Here is a 17425-nt window from a genome sequence, read left to right on the forward strand (position 1 = left end):
CAGTCCCTCTCCCTGCTGCTTTGTTTCTGATGTGCAAGATTACAAATAAGATAAATATTGTATATTTATCTTATTAATACAATAAGATAAAAATTATACTGCTGGAAATAAGTCAGGTTGTGGTGAAAAATCTAAATGCAGGGGTCAGCACTGCTTGTAAAATTCTTTTACTTTGAGGTGGGAAAGAGGAGAGCGTGGGAATCAGAAGTTTTTAACTTGATCTGCTTAGAGCTAAATTCTAGTTATTAAAGAGCAAAACCGAAATGAACTAGTACCAGGAGTAGAACTCTTGAAACAGAGTGATTTAATGGCTGTCTTATTTCTCCTTTCTCCCCTGCAGGCTGAGCTCACAGGCATCAAATGGCGTAGGTACAACTTTGAAGGCCACGGGGACTGCGGCCCCATCATCTCAGCCCCGGCCCAGGACGATCCCATCCTGCTGAGCTTCATCCGCTGCCTGCAGGCCAACCTGCTCTGCGTCTGGCGCCGCGACGTCCGCCCCGACTGCAAGGAGCTCTGGATCTTCTGGTGGGGGGACGAGCCCAACCTCGTCGATGTCATCCACCGCGAGCTCCACAGTAAGTCACCCTCTCGCTTCCTTTCCTGACTGAGTTACATTTTCTCCAGTGAAAAAGCTCTGTCATTAAAGGCTTTAACTTGCGACCACTCGTGGTTTTGTCACAAGTTATGCATGAAGACCTAAAGGCTGAAAAAGCTCATTCATTTGGCTTTTCTGCTGTAAGTGATCCACAGATAAAATGCGAAGTAAAACTTAAACTTGGGAGGCCTAAATCCAACCTCGTTACTTAGGTATTTGTGGAATCTCAGATGCGCTGTAAAATCAGACTGAATTCTGCTTGGAAGGATAATGGCAGAGCAAATAAAGTCAGGCAGAAGGTAGTAGTGGATGGGATGAGCCACCTGTCCTGCAGCCAGGTAAACCTCATGGCACCATGGGCAAATCTGCAAGGTCAGAACTTGCCACGTTGATCATGCTGCAGGATTTGAGGGTGAATGGAGGCAAGCTGCTACAAGTGAATGTAGTAAAAGGAAAAGGAAGGTAGGATAAAAGTGACAGTGATGTCATCTTTTTATTATGTTTATTTATGTTTATGCATAAATTATGTGTTTTGTGCAGCTTGATGGTTTTTGGTGTCTCCAGAATGTGTAGCCTTAAAATTATAGAACAAAACTGGCTTTGTCTGTTGTGATCCTTTTTGGCCATGACTATCTGTTATATAGGAGTTCCTTTTCAATGATGTATTGTTGCTGTTGTCTGCCTGAAAACTTAGTTTTGAAAGGTATTTTATTAGACTGCAAGAACACTTGTCTTGTGTTTTACCTTTGTCTTGGATGAGAACAATGCAAGTTCACTAATCCTGGAATAATAGTAGTAATTAAAACGCCCAGCAAATCAATAAGGATCAGTTCAGTCTTTTTTGCTATAAATTTTCATCCTGATAGCCTTCACACCACATGGTTATGTGGTGATTAAGTTTGTAAGCCAGTTCAAATCTATAGAATGTTGAATTTGTCACGTGTGCTTTGGGTGTCCTTTCTCTCCCCACCTCCACCCCACGCTGCTCTGATCCTGAGTTACACTCTGCTCATTTTCTCATTCATTATCCTCTTCCACCACTGATCTTCAGACCCTTACAAAAGCCATACTTTCACAGATACCAGATTGTTTATTTGGCAATACAGCCGGTGAAATCACAGATCTGAAGCAGTGTGTGTCTTCAGGCATGTTTCGTGCAGGTAGCTGTGTGTTCATGTATAATTGAGGAGGTGGCTGGGAAGTGCTGCACCAAGCCATTCCACTGGCATGAATTTTTTACGAGGCACCTGTTTGGAATGGAGGCATGGGTAATATTTCTACTTACCCAGCAAAGCTTAAATAATATATGTCTTTCTCTTTGTGAAATATAGTTTATTTAATATTGCCAATGGAGTATATGGGACTTAAGTGTCTTTTTATTTGAGGGGAGTTGGAGGTGATAGCTTCTGTTTCTGTTGTAAATTGATGGAGCTTGTTTATGTCTAACATCTTGGTTGCAACACTGTAATGTTACTGCCAGTGATAATGGTGTGGTGAAGCACTTACAGAATCAGGAAGGAATTCTGGAGATGTTGTCCAACCCCCCTTCCCCAGCAGGTCACCCACAGCAGGATGCCCAGGATGGCATCCAGGTGGGTTTGGTCTCCAGAGGAGGAGACACCACAACCTCTCTGGGCAGCCTGTTTCAGGCTTGGGCAACCTCACAGCAGAGAATTTTCTCCTTGTCCTATTGATGGGCACCAATGACAAGAGTCTGGCCTCATCCTCTTACCCCTCCAGGAGCCCTTTTGCTCTTGATGAGCCTTTATCAGGTCCCCTCTGAGGCTTCTCTTTTCCAGGCTAATCAGCTCCAGGGCTCTCAGCCTTTCTTTGTCACAGATGCTTCAGGCCCCTCAGCATCTTTGTAGCTCTGCTGGACTCTCTCCAGTAGTTCCTTTTGTCTCTCAGACTGGGGAGCCCAGAACTGGACCTGATACTCCAGAGATGGCCTCACTAGGGCAGAGCAGAGGGGCAGGAGAACCTCCCTCAGCCTGCTGGCCACACTCTTTTGAATGCACCCCAGGACGCCATTGGTCTCTTGGCCACAATGGCTCATTGCTGGCTCATGCTGAACTCCTCTACCAGCACTCCCAGGTCCTTCTGCATGGAGATTCTTTCCAGCAGGTCAACCCTTCACCTCTACTGGTTAAAATTAAATATATGAGTAGCTGAACCTGCTCAATCATAGTATGCAACAGAGTACAACAGAGAGAGAATAGCATCGCTTTGACATAATTTTTTGCCTGGTCCAAAATTTCACAAAGCATCCGTGCTGGAGCCTTCAGCACAATAATTTTCAAGTGGGATTGAATCTGAAAATTGGAGGAGCACTGGGTGTTGTGTCAACAGCAGCAGCACCACACTGATGCCCAGCAGTCTGAGCATGGTGGGCTTCCCAACTCTGCAGCCCTGCAGCTCTGTCACTGAGTGATCCTTACTGGCAGTGCTCCCTCACCTTCCAGTAAAAACCTCTGAGAGAGAAATATTGGACAGAGGGATGTGAGGAGGTGCAAAGCTGAGTTTGGAGACTTGAGAAAGGAGGACTATGTGTAGCTCATTCAGGGGAATGAAGTACATGGGAATTGAAAGGGGAAGAAATCTGCTCATGCCCACTGTCAAGACCTTACAAGAATTTGGGAAGTCAGCTCCTTCTCTGCTCCCTTCCACTGCAGGTTTTGGAATTCTTTGTCACATGTGTAAGTTGTACAATGATAGGTTTACTTGTTCTACTTTAAAAGCACATTGAAACGCTTGTAGTGACTTATCAGGTAATAATTTAAAGTAATGGTCCAAGTAGTATAAATTTTACTGCTGATAGAGCTGTCTTGCTCTCTTCAGTAATTTTTTAGAGCTCAAACATCAGTATTGACAAGATATTGAACTTCAAATTCTGCCAGAATGAGGCATTTATGTACATGGATTCCTTGAAATATGACAAAGGACTCTGTGTTCAGTGTTCCATGCAGCAGCACGGCAGGAGAAACAAGGTCATTTTGCTTTTTGTTAAGCAGGCTGCAGTACTGAAATATTTCATAGTTAAAATTAGTTTCCCGAGTTTATGTGACCTTAAATATAAAGGGATTCACATGTGGGTTTACAAAGACAGAAGGAATAAATTGCTGGAGCAGAGTGATGTCCTTGCCTGTCAGCTGAGCCCCTGTAGCAGGCTGCTTGTTTGGGTAGAACCTAGTCAGGAAATAAGCTGCATTGGCTTAAAATCCTGTTTGCACAGATTGGGTTGTCACTGTGGTCAGTGACTTACAGCTGTGTGAGCAGAGCTTTGTGTCTGCACTCCTGTGCTTAGGAGCACGAGTCCCAGAGAGCTGGTGCTGCACACCCGAGTGGAAGACTAGAGGCAATCCAAAACGTTTTCAGCTTTACAAATCCTGTCTTCTGAGATGCGTCAACCTGAGGAAATAATGGCTGTTACTGAGACCATGAATTCTTACCAAGTGTGAAGTTCCTTACAATGTTTTGGATTTCTGTTTTCCTGCCTAGGACTTGTGCTCTGCAAATGCAATTTTCCTTAAGGTAAAAAAAAATGTAGTGGCAACATCGGTTTAAGTCCTTATTCATCAGAATCTAAATTAGAGTTATTGATTTGTCTGAATAACAGAGTCACTCAAATAATATTGCATGACATTTAGTACTTTGATTAAACACATGAGAAGTCCAAACCTAGACTTTTCTTTCAGAAACACTTGATGGAGTTTTGCATATGAACTGTGTGAGTTATCTCCTTGTGATCCTTATCTTTATAGCATTCAAGATAGATGAATTTGGAAACAACAATCTGCCTTTAATAAAAGAATTTCGAACAGTCACAGGGAGAAAAACTTAGTCATTATAAACAGGAGCTGCAAGGAACAGTTGTTTATGTAGTAGCTTTCCAAAACCGTTTAGATAATTAAATGCTGTCATGGGAGATTAAGTAAAAACAACTATTTGCAGAACAGCAGTAGATGAGTGGATTAGCTGGACAACTTTGAACTTCAGAGGTGTACCTCCCACTCCTACATTTCTTTTTCCTGCCAGCCTCAACTTTTGTGTTCTGTTTTTTATTACCATTGGATTTTTAAATCTGAAGAAAGTTGGAAGGTCTTTATCCTGTCTCAGGTGAAAACCAGCTAATTGGTGTGGGGTCACTGAGTGAGAGAAAACAACAGAGTGATTTTACAAGTTTGAAGAAGTTGGGAATGGTTTAGTTTGGGCAAGTTCTGTTTCCTGAAGGATAAATGATATTTAATGATAGTGCTGCCTGAAGAGGTTTGACAAGTGTTACAGCTGCTGTACCTTTTCCTATAAGCTTTTTTTTTTTTGTAAATTCTACAGAAGAAATGGAATGGCAGGGAGGTAGTCTCTTAGTTTTGGCAGGTTTTTTTTTGACAGGAAAGTTGTAGATCTACAAGTTGGAGAGATCACATTTGCGTTTGGTGACCAAATCCCACCTGGAGCACCACAGAGGCTTTATACTTGATTCTTGAATGTTTTCTTCTCTCCCACCCCTGCCCTGTACCCCGTGCATTCCACACAGATTGTAAGCAGACAGTACCTGTTCCCTAGCTGTCACCTTTGCTTTTGCAAAGAGTACTTAAGTCTCACGTTTTAAACAATCTTTTTGTCTGACAGTTTTGTCTATAAACTTGTAATCAGCAAGTTGAATTTATGGGTATCTTCAACCACGTGAGTCGCCTCTGTGATACAGAATACTTGGATTCTCAGGAATAATGCAGGGATGGTGAGGTACACCCCTAATGAGAATGCAGTTTTGGTGGCTGTAAACGTGGCCCTGGAGGTGGACTCTGGAAGGCTGTCAGAATGCTAGGCAGTATCTTGAAAATCAGTAAGATTCTGAGCACTTGATAGGAGGATGGAGTTTTGTTTCGAGAACTACCAATTTACTAGCTTGTTAACAAACAAATGTGAGAAACCCCAGACACCCATCTGTGCCCTCCAGCCGTGGCTGTCGCCTCAGCAATGCCCAGGGAAGGGAAAACCCTGGATAGTGGCAGGTACTTCATCATAGAGTTTCAAAAGAGCTTAACAGCACAAAGCTCCTTGAGGGAAAATAAACAGTTTTAGCATTTTGTTACTCCTGGGACCATCATCCTTGAAGTGTTGGTAAAGTTGCAGTTAACTCTTGACTAGCTCGCTCTTAAAATTCACTTAAAGACATTTTACTTTCAAACAGCTCAGATGGATGGTTCTTTCTGTGCAGCTTTTTTTTGTGGCAGGGAGAAGGGCTGGTGAAGGGAAGGTGGTGTGTGTAAAGTGGCTGCTCTTCTGTGGACTGAACTCTATTGAGCCAAACCCTTTGGGTTTATGTATTGTCTGGTAGAATGCACTTGATCCAGTAATTGCTGGAGGTGCTTCCCCAGAAGAAGAATCTAATAACCTTGTACTGTATTGGATGAAGAACATTAGGGTTTTAATGGAAACTCTTATAAAGAATAGATTTTCTTGTATTGTTTAGAGAAATCTTACCTAAATGATGATTGTTCGTGATATTCACAGCTTGCTAAGTTTAAAAATATCAGGAAAACTTGATCAGTGACAGGAAACCACGGAGCTTCAGTTCATTCCTGTTGATAAATTCTTGGCATAGTGGGCTGATGCAGTTCTAATCCCCATGTGCTGGCAAATTTTGAGGAAAATATGCTAGCTTGGAAGGACATTTTGTAAAGTTAGACCATACAGTTGTGGCCAAGGCTTAATTTCTGCTGTTGTTTCCATACCTGCAAATTGCTGCTGGGTAGATTTTACCTGCAGGAAAAGGGTGTGCCAGCCCTGTTGTCAAGGATGCTTCTGAGAAGAATAACTTGCCAGAGCTCAATTTAGGCATTTTTTTATTATAGCTGGGCAGGACTCTTGTTGCTCACTTATTAACTTCTGGATTTCAAAGTTTATTTTATCAGTCAAATCTTCTAAATGAAGTAAATGTTTACCCTATAAATCTGAAGTAGATTGTTTTTCAGTATTTATTAGGGATTTGAAGAGAAATAATGGAAAGTTTGAAGTTTGAAAAAAAAAAAAAACACTATTTTTGTTCTGCTAATGTAAAAGAGGATAAAGGAGTGAACAGTCTACTTTCTGTTTCAATTTAAAACAGTCTGTTTAAGGTTCTTTCAAGGACTGTGCTGGATTTACTGTAGTTGGAAGGAACTGGGAACTGTTTGGGGAGATAGGAAATAAGCTCTTTGCTGCTGCATGGCGAGATGTGTTAATTATTGAATGAGATGATGTTCCTGTCTGCTGAAACACATTTTAAGTGTGCAAAGCAGAGCGTACAGTGAAGCAGCAGCAGCAGCCCATCCTGTGAAATGGGTATACAAATTAACAGCAGTGCTTTTAATGAAGGTGCTCTTAAATCTTCCACTCTGTTCTAAGGCGATGGAAGTGGGAAGGGAGGGAGTGTTCTGCTGCTGCCAGGGCATTACGACTAGCTTTGATACTTTCTCCAAATTACCAGAGGTTATCTCCTTGTTTCCTGCTTTGATAGGCTTAGTTGAAGGGTGTACAAGCATGGAATGTGTATTACAGTGATTTGTTTTATGTACTCCAGATAACTACATCAAGCCCGTAACAATTGTCGTGCTCACTACTATGTAGAATGAGACCAGCTAATATATCTGGAAGAGCAGTTGACAGAGAAGGACTGGAAGGAATCTCACAGGAATTGGAATAGGAATATTTTTGAAGGCTTTTGATTTAAAGAGAAGCTTCGAATATCAAGCAGCTGAGTACCACTTCTTAATAATTTGAAGTGAGATCTGAAAATGGTTAATTGACGGCTCTTGAGTTGAGAGTGGAATTAGCAAGTAGGTTCATATGACAGCAGGCTTTATTGGAATATTAAGTTACTGAAAAGTCTGTTTCTGGGTTGATTACTTTCAATAAGATAAGTTATTTGCATTTTCTTAATTGCCTAGCATAGATTTATTTCCAAAGACATGAAAACAAAGTTAAACTTGCAGGTTCTTTTGGAAAGAAGATAGGATTTGGAAGTGAATTCATACTTTTTCAGCATGCAGAATTGTTCTGTGACCCTTATCTTCGACACTGTTAATTGGTGTCTGGTGATTGCCAGTTGAAGTTTAGCTTAGACAAAATAAACTTTTTCTTTTAAGGAGGCATATTAAATGAGGTTATTATGCCATCATTTGGGATTAAGGAGTTGCTTCATGGGAAAATGCCAACTCCTTTTATACACATGAAGTTGACAAGAGCCTTATTGTGTCTGGACAAGATGTCTTCATTTTATTTTGTTTTCTTTTCATGATAAATATTCTTCCCACCACCCCAACTTCTTCCCTCTTTCTACTTCAAAATTGGTTTGTGATTGCAGACAACAAGGGCATGAGTTGCTTAAAAAATAAAAAAAAGAAATTTATATCTGTGTATTCCCTTTTGAAGTTGGGTTGCATTTACCTTTTCCTTAATTCTTCTTTTCTTGAGTGGTTTTCCTCTCAGTGCTAACAGTGAATCTCAGTGTTCAGAGCAGTATCCAAAGAGTACACGTGGCATTCATGAATTCATTGTCAATTCTAGTCAGACCATTTTAACACTGCATTTTCCTTCTTTTCAGTCTGCAATATCTAAGTCTAAGAGGTAACAAAAAAATCCCAAACCTGCCTAAGGGTCATGTGTAAGGCAGCCTTTTTTTTTTTTTTTTTTAATCTCCCAACAATTAACACTAAATCTTTTCATATTTGGAGATCTGGAGGTTTTACTGTTAATTGCAACAAATTATCTGCTGAAAATAGTTTGAAGGAAAGATGCTGATGGAAGGTAAAGCCAAGGAATTATCTACTGAATTTTTCTGATTTTTCCTTGTAATATTTCTGCTCTCAAAATATAAACGTGGTTCAATTCAAATAGTTGAAACATTGAGTAATTAATCTTTGTTTTATTTGCCACACAATAGTTATTAGGGTGTTTTTGGTGTTTTTATAGGGAAAATGAATGGACATTCATTGTGGGACATTCATAGGGATGGTTTAATGATTCTTTTGCAGAACTATTTTGGGAAGACTTGATAGCAAATCATGTACGTTTAAGGGTGGGACAGAATTGGTGCTACCAAAGTAACAGTGCACAGGAAGGGCTGGAAATCTGGAACAAGATTATAACAGCTCAGAATCCTTTTCAAAGAAAAGCTAGAATGAGGTATTACTAATGAATTGGAGAAAACTGTTGTATAAAGTGTGCTTGGAATTAACTAGAGTGTTGAGACCAAACTGAAGTCCAACTTTTGAATGTAAATAAAATTGATGTGTTACCACAGGCAACTCAGTGAACCATGTAATTAGGTTTTTTCCATGAAAAATGAGACATTATACTGCAGCTGCAGCAAAGCAGTATGTAAAGGATTTATATTCTAGTTATATGAAAATTAAACAATCATTAAAAGATTGTATTTTTAGAAGTGCTGCTTGAGGGAGGAAAATGGGAAAAATCCAATCAGTCGAATTTATTTTTCAGCAACGTGTTGGGCAATATCATCCACAGTAGTTGATGTTTTTTGCTTTAGGGAATCTTTTTTTTTTTTTTTTAGTGAAATGGACTCACTTGACTGTGTGAAGTAAATCTAGGTTAGCTTGAAGTGAAATCTGCATTAATAGAGCTCATTACTGATGTTTGTATTTTCTTGTACTGAGTAATTCTAACAATGCAGGCTAAGCTCTGCTGGGAATTTCATCTTCAAAAGTGGGTGAAATGCTACCTTAAAATAATAATAAAAAAATTTGCATACAATAGCATTTTTGTAATGCCATTTTAAAAATAATTAGTGAACTTCTAGTGACATACACATGACATGGGATTGCAAAAAAACCCATAGACACATGACTCTCCTGAAGTCAGCCCACAGTTTCTCATAGAGAGAGATGTTTTCCATCACATAATTACTGTCTTTAGTTTCATGTTCTTATTAAAGGGCTTAAATCTTGATACAAAATTTTTACACCCCAATTCTCAGACTAGTTTCATTTCAAGTGGGCTGAATTATACATGTGCATTTATTATTCAAGGATTTGATGATAAATCTGTTAAAAGTACATTGGATACCTGGAAACACGTGTGTATGACAATTTGAAGAGTTTATATATGGCTCAGTGTGCTGGTGATCAGCCTTAAAATTTGAGGAGCAATGTGGTACACTGTGAATAAAGGGTTTGCAGCTTGAAGTCTGTTTGCTAATATTTATTTGAAACCACGAGGCTTGCTGAAGTTGTAGTATGTCATTTCCAAACCAGCACGCCCTAAATATGCAAACAAAAGAAATATTCTTGCATAGAATTAAGAGGAGGAGCAAGTCCAAAACAATGGAGCTGTAGTACATAGAATAGCTTGTGGATGAGACTGAACTCTTAGCTTTGCTCTTTGCCCATGGGAATTGTGGGCTCCAATAGGAAAAGAAAAGGTGGAGTTTTGCTGTTAGTTAAATACTAGTTCCTTGTTTAAAAACCCCAGACAACTGTGTGTTGCAGTCACTCCTATAATGACAAGGACTTGAACTTCCAGTGAAACGGTGGTAAATTGATTTTTGAGTGCTTCACATTTGCAGTAGTGAGGGAGAGGTGTGTGCTGGAGGAAAGGCACACTGCTGGAAAGCTTTTGCATTCCTGTTGAGCTAAACCACACTTGAAATTTTTTTCACTTTCAGCTGAGCAATGTAAGCATAACTTGTAACAAAGCTACCAGTGCTCAGCTTGCCCAGTATCAGAAGATTGACTGTTGTGCTCCCTTCAGTCACACAAACTCACTTCAGTTGTCTTCGTGTTCTCTTAGGTCAGGTACAGGCTGATGTGAGACAAGGCACTGGCTCAGTTTCTGATACAGCTGATGAAGGTTTTTGGTGCATCAGAGCCCTCAGCTTGCTTCCTTTGCTTCTGCCTTCTACCATCCATAATTTTGGCTTGGAATGAGACCTCTGTGATACTTCTGTGATCTCACAGAGTTAAGCTCAGGTGTTCCTCTTTGTGCCTCATTGCTACAGTTTGAAGTACCCACTTCAGCATGAAAAAGTGATGGTCTGAAAACAGCTGTTCTCACTTAAAAGACCTTTGTAGTCCTTATTTTTTATTTTGTTTTTCTCCTGGTACAGTATTTGCCAGGCTTCTCACAAAATACTGAGAGCCTTTTTGCTTTGGAATAGTCAGTGAGCCAAAGGGTCAAACTGAAATGTTACAAATTTGTGTAGTGAGTTGATGGGTGGATAGTAACAAATAACCAGGCAGAGTTAGCACCTCAAGCTTCTGAAGACATCTAAGTGTGAAGTGCCTGTTTTAAGGAGTGTATGTTGATAAACTTGGTCTCAGAAGGAGGAATGGAAGGTGGCAGGTATGGCAGTTTCCAAGCAGAGCTCTGGGAAATAAATGTCTGTTTTTCAAGAAAACATTTCTCTTTTTATAGTTCAACTTGTTCCATGACATTCTAGTTGCTCTGTCATTTCTGAAACATAAGTAATTGCTTTTTTACAGGCAAAGGAAACTTCAAATCATAGGTGATGAAAGTATCTTCATATGGTGTTTTGGTGTTTTTTTGTTTTTTTTTTTACTTGAATGGCTTGAAGAATTTCATATGTACTCTTCAAGCTCTGTAGAGAGATGGGGAGTATGAAAATTATTACTGTGCCTACAGGGGGAATGGGAGGGTTTATAGTCTGAGTGTTTATGGTTCTGGAGAAGCTGGTTAACCAACTGGGGCGTGGAAGTTAAATCTCTTGGCCCCTTCTGAGTTCAATAAAATTTATTCTATGCAATATTTTGCAATACATGTCAACAAAATTGACTGGAATCTGTTTTTAAAGACAAATGAATATATATGCTGCAACTTTTAAACTGCTCCTGTGGACAGTTACCTCCATTTCATGGTAAAAATCACTTCAGAACAAATAAAAATGGAAGAGATTGGTACACTTCTACCTCAGGGGAGAAGGGAGTCTAGCTCAGTGTGAAGCCTGAGAAGCCATTGAAACCTTTGTGCCAATTCAGCTTTGGGCTGCATGTTGCATTGAAGGTCACTGTAACCTGTGTGGGGAACCAGGGCTCTTCATGTAGCTTGCAGCATACTGAAGAATTAGGTGGTATCTGCAGAAACTACATATTTGGGGGTGAATTGTTGCAATTCAGCGATGTGAAAGGATTGAGATAAGCGAAATGCTGTTTAACAGAACACAGTAAAAGTGTTGTGGAGACCTGAAGTGATGCCACCATGTTGTTGCTGCTTCTTTTCTGCTGCCTTGTCGGTGCCTCCAGCTCCAGTAAGGTCCCCTGGTCCTCTGCCTGAAACTCTGCACAGGCTCAGAGCCAGAGTTCATACCCAGAAGAGTTTCACAGGCCAAAGGGAGGAGTTCCACTTGTCTGTTCCCTTTCCCATTCTTTAGGAAAGAATTTGTTCAGGGTCTAATAAGCAGAAGAGGTAAAGCCAAGAGTAACACACAGCAGGGTGATTCGGGGATCTCTCTGAGGAGACCTTGTACCAGGAGAAGTTATCTACTGGAGTGTGTAACTTCTACACAGAAAGCACTTGTCCCTGATGTGTGTGGAATAATTTCTCAGCCATGTCCTGTCCCCTGTCCTCACCTTTTCCCTGAGGTAAACCAGATTGTAGCAAGCACTATTTTTAAGTTATTCCTTTGCTGTAAACCCCTGCTGAAGCATGGCAAGGGGGAAGAGAAACATTTTGCCTGTGAGACTGCTGCTGTGTAGCTTCAAAAGCAACAACACTATGGTACTCCAGTTCCAAATGCCTCCCTCTCTGGTGCACAGGTTCCTGCCTGGCCCTGGCCTCAAAGCTTCTCAGTAAGCCCACAGGAGGAGTGCAGTTGGTGAGCAAACACTACAGAGAAGCACTCTGCATTGTTCCCCTCCATGTCCTATGCTGGATGCCTCACAGAGAGCTCAGCTTTTAGTGTGGCTGGTCCTGTGCTGCAGCAGCTTCTCCATTCAAAGTGCTCAGGTTATTGTGTTAAGTCTATACCAAAAGATCATAATGCTTATAGACACATTAAATATATATATCTGTTGTGTGTATATATTTATATCTATATATACATGTGTTGCATACGTTTATATTTTATATATATATATAAAACTCTAGGACTACCTTTGAGAAAGTCACTTTTGATTTGAATGGGAACCTACATGGTTTGAATTTTCATCCATCTCTGTGGTTTTATAGTAATTTTACGTTTCTATTTATTTTTCTCCATTAATAAATTTACCAGCAAATGTGTTATATATTTTCTAGGCAAGATGTTTGCTTTTTTCCTTCTGCAGTAACTGAATATAGTTTGCATTTTTGTCTGTTGACATAATGCACTGAATAGGAGTTAAGAATTAAGTTTCTGAACTCAAAACTGGTCAAAATACAAAATCTGTAGGAGAGCCATGGTAGATATATTGAAACCAAACCCAAGTTACCACTTGCTGTCTCTGTGGGCCTCCTGCTTATGCTCCCCTACCCTCCCCAAATATCGGAAGAAGCAACAGATTTTAGTATTTTCATCTGAATTGAGTTCCTTAGTTTAATTGTCATGGAATCAGTTCACTGCAGAACCCTTGGGCTGCTCCTGGAGGGGAAGGTCTGTGGTGGCTGTGCATTACTGAAGGTGGTGTTTTGCAGAGCTGAGTGGTGTGCCCAAGGAGCAGGATGCTGATTTAGCTGAAATAACAGGGGGCTGTGGAGGAGCTGCACGCTGATAAGGCCACATGATTCATGATGATGTGAGCTGGGAATCTTTCCTTGCCCAAACTGCTGAGCTCTGTAGTTTTGTGCTGTCGTTTGTCTTTGTTTTAATGGGATTAAGTAATTATGTGTGCATTTTCTTTCAACTAACTAGCCTGATAAAAGCATGCAAAACTGAATAGCCTATAAATTGTCAGCTCTTCTGTTCTAGAAAAAAGTGCTTTGATTGCACTGCAGTTTTTAAGTCTTGGTGCATCTACTTAGATGACCTACTGAGGTGAGTAAGACTAGGGAAGTAGTTTATGGAACTGATGGGCTGAGGGTCTCCCCTTGGGAATGTGGCTGGGGGGAAAGTGGATCTCAGCCAATGGTACAGAAATTTTAGGAGACCAAACCACAATATTGTAAAGCAGAAATAACAGATGTCACCTAAAGCAGTGTCAGTAGTGGCTCTCCAGCTCTTCTCCTGACCAGTGGAATAACTCCTCATTGGAACTGATCATATTTGGTGTTGATATTTCTACTTGGGCTATATCAGTGGTAGTTCCAAGTACCAATTTTGCTGCTTTGCCAAATGTCTACCTCTGTCCTGCTGCTGTTAAGAATTTTAACTAGTTGTTTGTTAGGTTGATATCTCTGATTTGTCAAGTATTGACTGCTGGTCTTTTATCATACCATGTGAGAAGGGCAGCATTTGTGGTGAATGAAACCATCGGGTGTTTGGTGTGTGATCTCATCAACCCCCTTCATTCCTGTTATAACTTCATACTTTCTGCATGGCATGTGTGTACGCTCAGTTTTATCTTGACTATTAATCCAAATTAAGTCTTGTTTTGAGAGTTTATGTAATCGCTTTAATGAAGTGGTTGTGTTTGCTTGCCACTTGGTGTTTAGTTAAAATACTGGTCTGGGGATGTAAAGGTTTTAATGTATTAAAAATAACTATCAGTAACTATGGAATACTCCTCTGTTAATTCATTTTTACGTGATCTGCATGTAAGAAGGTTTTTGTACTGTCTCATAAATTCATGCTAGAACAAACTTCTGTTACTTGGCATTAATGCTAGCCCATGTATGTCAGAGCTGTAGTTCTTCATGCCTCTTCTGGCTTGGAAGTTAAGTTGTTAGCAGATCCATTTCTTTTCTGGAGTTGAGTGTTACTTACCAATATTACTGAATTTTGTGGAATTGTGACTCCTTAGTACCAGGCAGGCATTTATATTAACCTGTTAATGATGAATAATGAATGACAGTATCCTAAAAAATATTTTTCTTGTTATTTGTGGAATTTGTCAGAAGGCTTTCTGTGGCTATAGCAGCACTGTGCATAGTCTTGTTTAACAACAGTGACTTGTGGGACCTGTGATAGAAATGGACAATCCTGTCCTTGGAGATGTATGGAGGAAGACAAACCAGTTCAGGCCACCTTGGTTACCTGTCGTTCATAAGGAATTGTTTGTTCTGGTTTCCTAATACAATGGGTAAGTTCTGCCTGAATGCTGACTCTCACCTGGCTCCTTACAATGGTTGTAAGCTCTTCAGTAGATTGCTGTAAGACTGGACTCGTGGCTGCTCTCTTTGGGATCTGCTTGGATAAAGAAGTAGGCAATGCACATGATAAATGAAAGTTAAGACTTGCTTGTTTATCAGCTCACCTTGTCCTTCTGTGTTCTGGTAGCAGGGGAAAACTGGGAGAAGCAGAAGTATTGTGGAGTTGTTTGAAAAGGGCCGATAGCCAGCACATTTTTCTGTTGCTCACACGATTCCCAGCTAAGTCTTTGTGCTAATCCTTATGTGCTCAATGTTGGGTGATGACACAAAGACCCCTACACAGTAATGCTTAGGGAAGATATCCCTCGGGGTGCCTTTGGTGCCACATCTGAGATGAGATTATAATTAAAAAAAAAAAAAAAAAATTAGAACCCTGAAATGCCATGAACTGGAACTCTTTTTAAACATTTGACTATATAGAGCTTGGAGCAAATTGAAGGAGTTTGGCTATTTTGTATAAATACATTAGAAAAGAGTACAGAGTGCATTCAGAGTACAAAAGCTGAAGGTTTGTTTGCCATGGTGGTTGTCAGTATGTAGCAGAACACTGGGTAAGTATTGTCTCAGCCTGTCACTGTAATGTGTTGAGCATTTGCAGTTGTAGATCCCTATCCTATGTCAGAGACACAAAATGTTGCAACAGAATAAAAGCCTACAGAAACTTTGGATTCCCAGAACTTTATGACATCTGCTGTACCATTGGTTGTGGCTTCTGTTCAGCGTTGCAGTTGGCCAATGTGCTAAGGGAGTTTTCAGCAATGCAGGGACTGTGGAGATGCAGCTATGTTTATGGAATGACAGTTTATTTAATGAAGCTTTGCAAAGAATTGGACTCCTGTGCAGTGTGCAAACGAAGAGATGAGGCACACAAGTGGTGCTAGGGCACAGTCATCTTTGTCCCTTTTTGGCCTTGGGGTGTGTTTCAACCTGTATGTGGGACAGAGATCCTGGCTTTGCTGCTGCCAGGAGGAGTCTGTTCTCCAGGTACCAGAGCTGGTCTCTGACAACAGCTGACCAGCATTGCCCAGTACTTGTGCTTCTTAATCACTGCTGTGACAATTTGCTGTGTTACTTGTCTACAGTGGGTGATGACAACGGTGGCATTAGTTCCTGTTGACTTTTTCCCTCAAGAGACACCATTTGTTGTGGCAACATCTATTTGTGTCTTGTATGTTGGTTTGAGCATGTAAGAGCTGTGCTGCCTCTTGGACCTGGTGTGTGAGCACAAAAAGACTTTTCAACACGTGTGCCACAAACCTGCTGAGCCCAGGCTGTGTTACTCTCTGCAGGGTCAGCTTGTGGTGGGTGGTTGTTTAGGTTGTCCCCTGTCTGGAATGACACAGATGTTGAAGGCTCTGTTTCAGGCAGAGTTTTTGGGTATGAGGAGCGTGCAGCCACTGAAGGTGTGGAGGTCGTTCTTCTGGCTGTGTTCCTTTTGTTGTGCTGTGCACACTTTTCTGCTCTGAGCATAGAATGTTTGGGTTGGAAGGGGCCTCCAAAGGTCACCTAGTTCAACTTCCCTGCAGTAAGCAGGGACATCTCCAGCTGGATAAAGCAGCTCAGAGCCCCATCCACCCTGACCTTGAATGTCTCCAGGGATGGGGCCTCCACCACCTGTTTGGGCAACCTATTCCAGTGATCTGTCACCCTCATATTAGAACTTTTTTCTAACATTTAACCTAAATCTCCCCTATTCTAGCTTAAACCCACTACCCCTCATCCTGTCACTCCAAACCCTTGTGAACAGTCCATCCCCTGCTTTCGTGTACCTCATCTAAGGTACTGGAAGGTCACTCTAAGTTCCTCCTGGAGCCTCCTCTTCTCCAGGCTGAAAAACCCCAACTCCCTCAGCCTGTCCTCACAGCAGAGCTGCTACAGCCCTTTAATATTTTTTGTGACTCTCCCCTGGCCTCACTCCAGCAGCTCCATGTCCCTCCTGTGCTGGGGGCTGCAGAGCTGGACACAGACTCCAGGGGAGGTCTCCCCAGGGCAGAGCAGAGGGGCAGGATCCCCTCTCTCCAGCTGCTGCCCACGCTGCTCTTGGGGCAGCCCAGGATTTGATTGGCCTCTGGGCTGCCATTGAGCATTGGGGCTCATGTCCAGCTTCTCGTTTACTAGTACCCCCAAGTCTTTTTCCAAAGCACTGCTCTCCAGCATCTCCTCTCCCAGCCTGTATTGGTAACATTGGTTGCTCCTCCCCAGGTGCAGGACCCTGCACTTGGCCTTGTTGAACCTCACGAGGTTCACCTGAGCCACCTCTCCAGCCTGTCCAGGTCCCTCTGGGATATCAGTTGCTATCAGTGTGTTGTGGGAGAGCTCCTGTGCTCCTGGCCCTTGCATTGAACCACCCTTCTCTTTTACAGTCACTGAATATTTTCCCATTTCATCAATATTTGTTAAATATATAAACCAATGGGGCAGCACTGCTGAATTAAAATATAAAGGATCTCTGAGTTTATCTGATCAATTGAAACAGAGTTGGGAAAAAACAAGACTAAATCCAGGAGAAAGCCCAGAGTCAGTGCTAAACACTTCTTGTAAGCCGTGTGGTGTTGGTTGGATTCATGTTGTTCCAGACTAGAGCTA

At 41.3% G+C, this 17425-nt stretch overlaps 1 protein-coding gene across 1 annotated transcript in view; it reads left to right on the plus strand.

Annotated features, from left to right (window-relative positions):
- Positions 1-307: 307 nt before the first annotated feature.
- Positions 308-17425, plus strand: part of LOC103769271 (mediator of RNA polymerase II transcription subunit 13-like) — a gene marked incomplete at its 3' end in the record, with an annotated part of 145211 nt that continues 128093 nt past the window's right edge. Inside the window, 1 exon segment of the mRNA XM_008936492.1 lies at positions 308-578. Coding sequence (XP_008934740.1) covers positions 308-578 — 271 coding nt within the window.

This window comes from Merops nubicus, unplaced genomic scaffold (assembly GCF_000691845.1).
Source record: "Merops nubicus isolate BGI_N331 unplaced genomic scaffold, ASM69184v1 scaffold4890, whole genome shotgun sequence".
In the NCBI taxonomy this organism is placed as follows: Eukaryota; Metazoa; Chordata; class Aves; order Coraciiformes; family Meropidae; genus Merops; species Merops nubicus.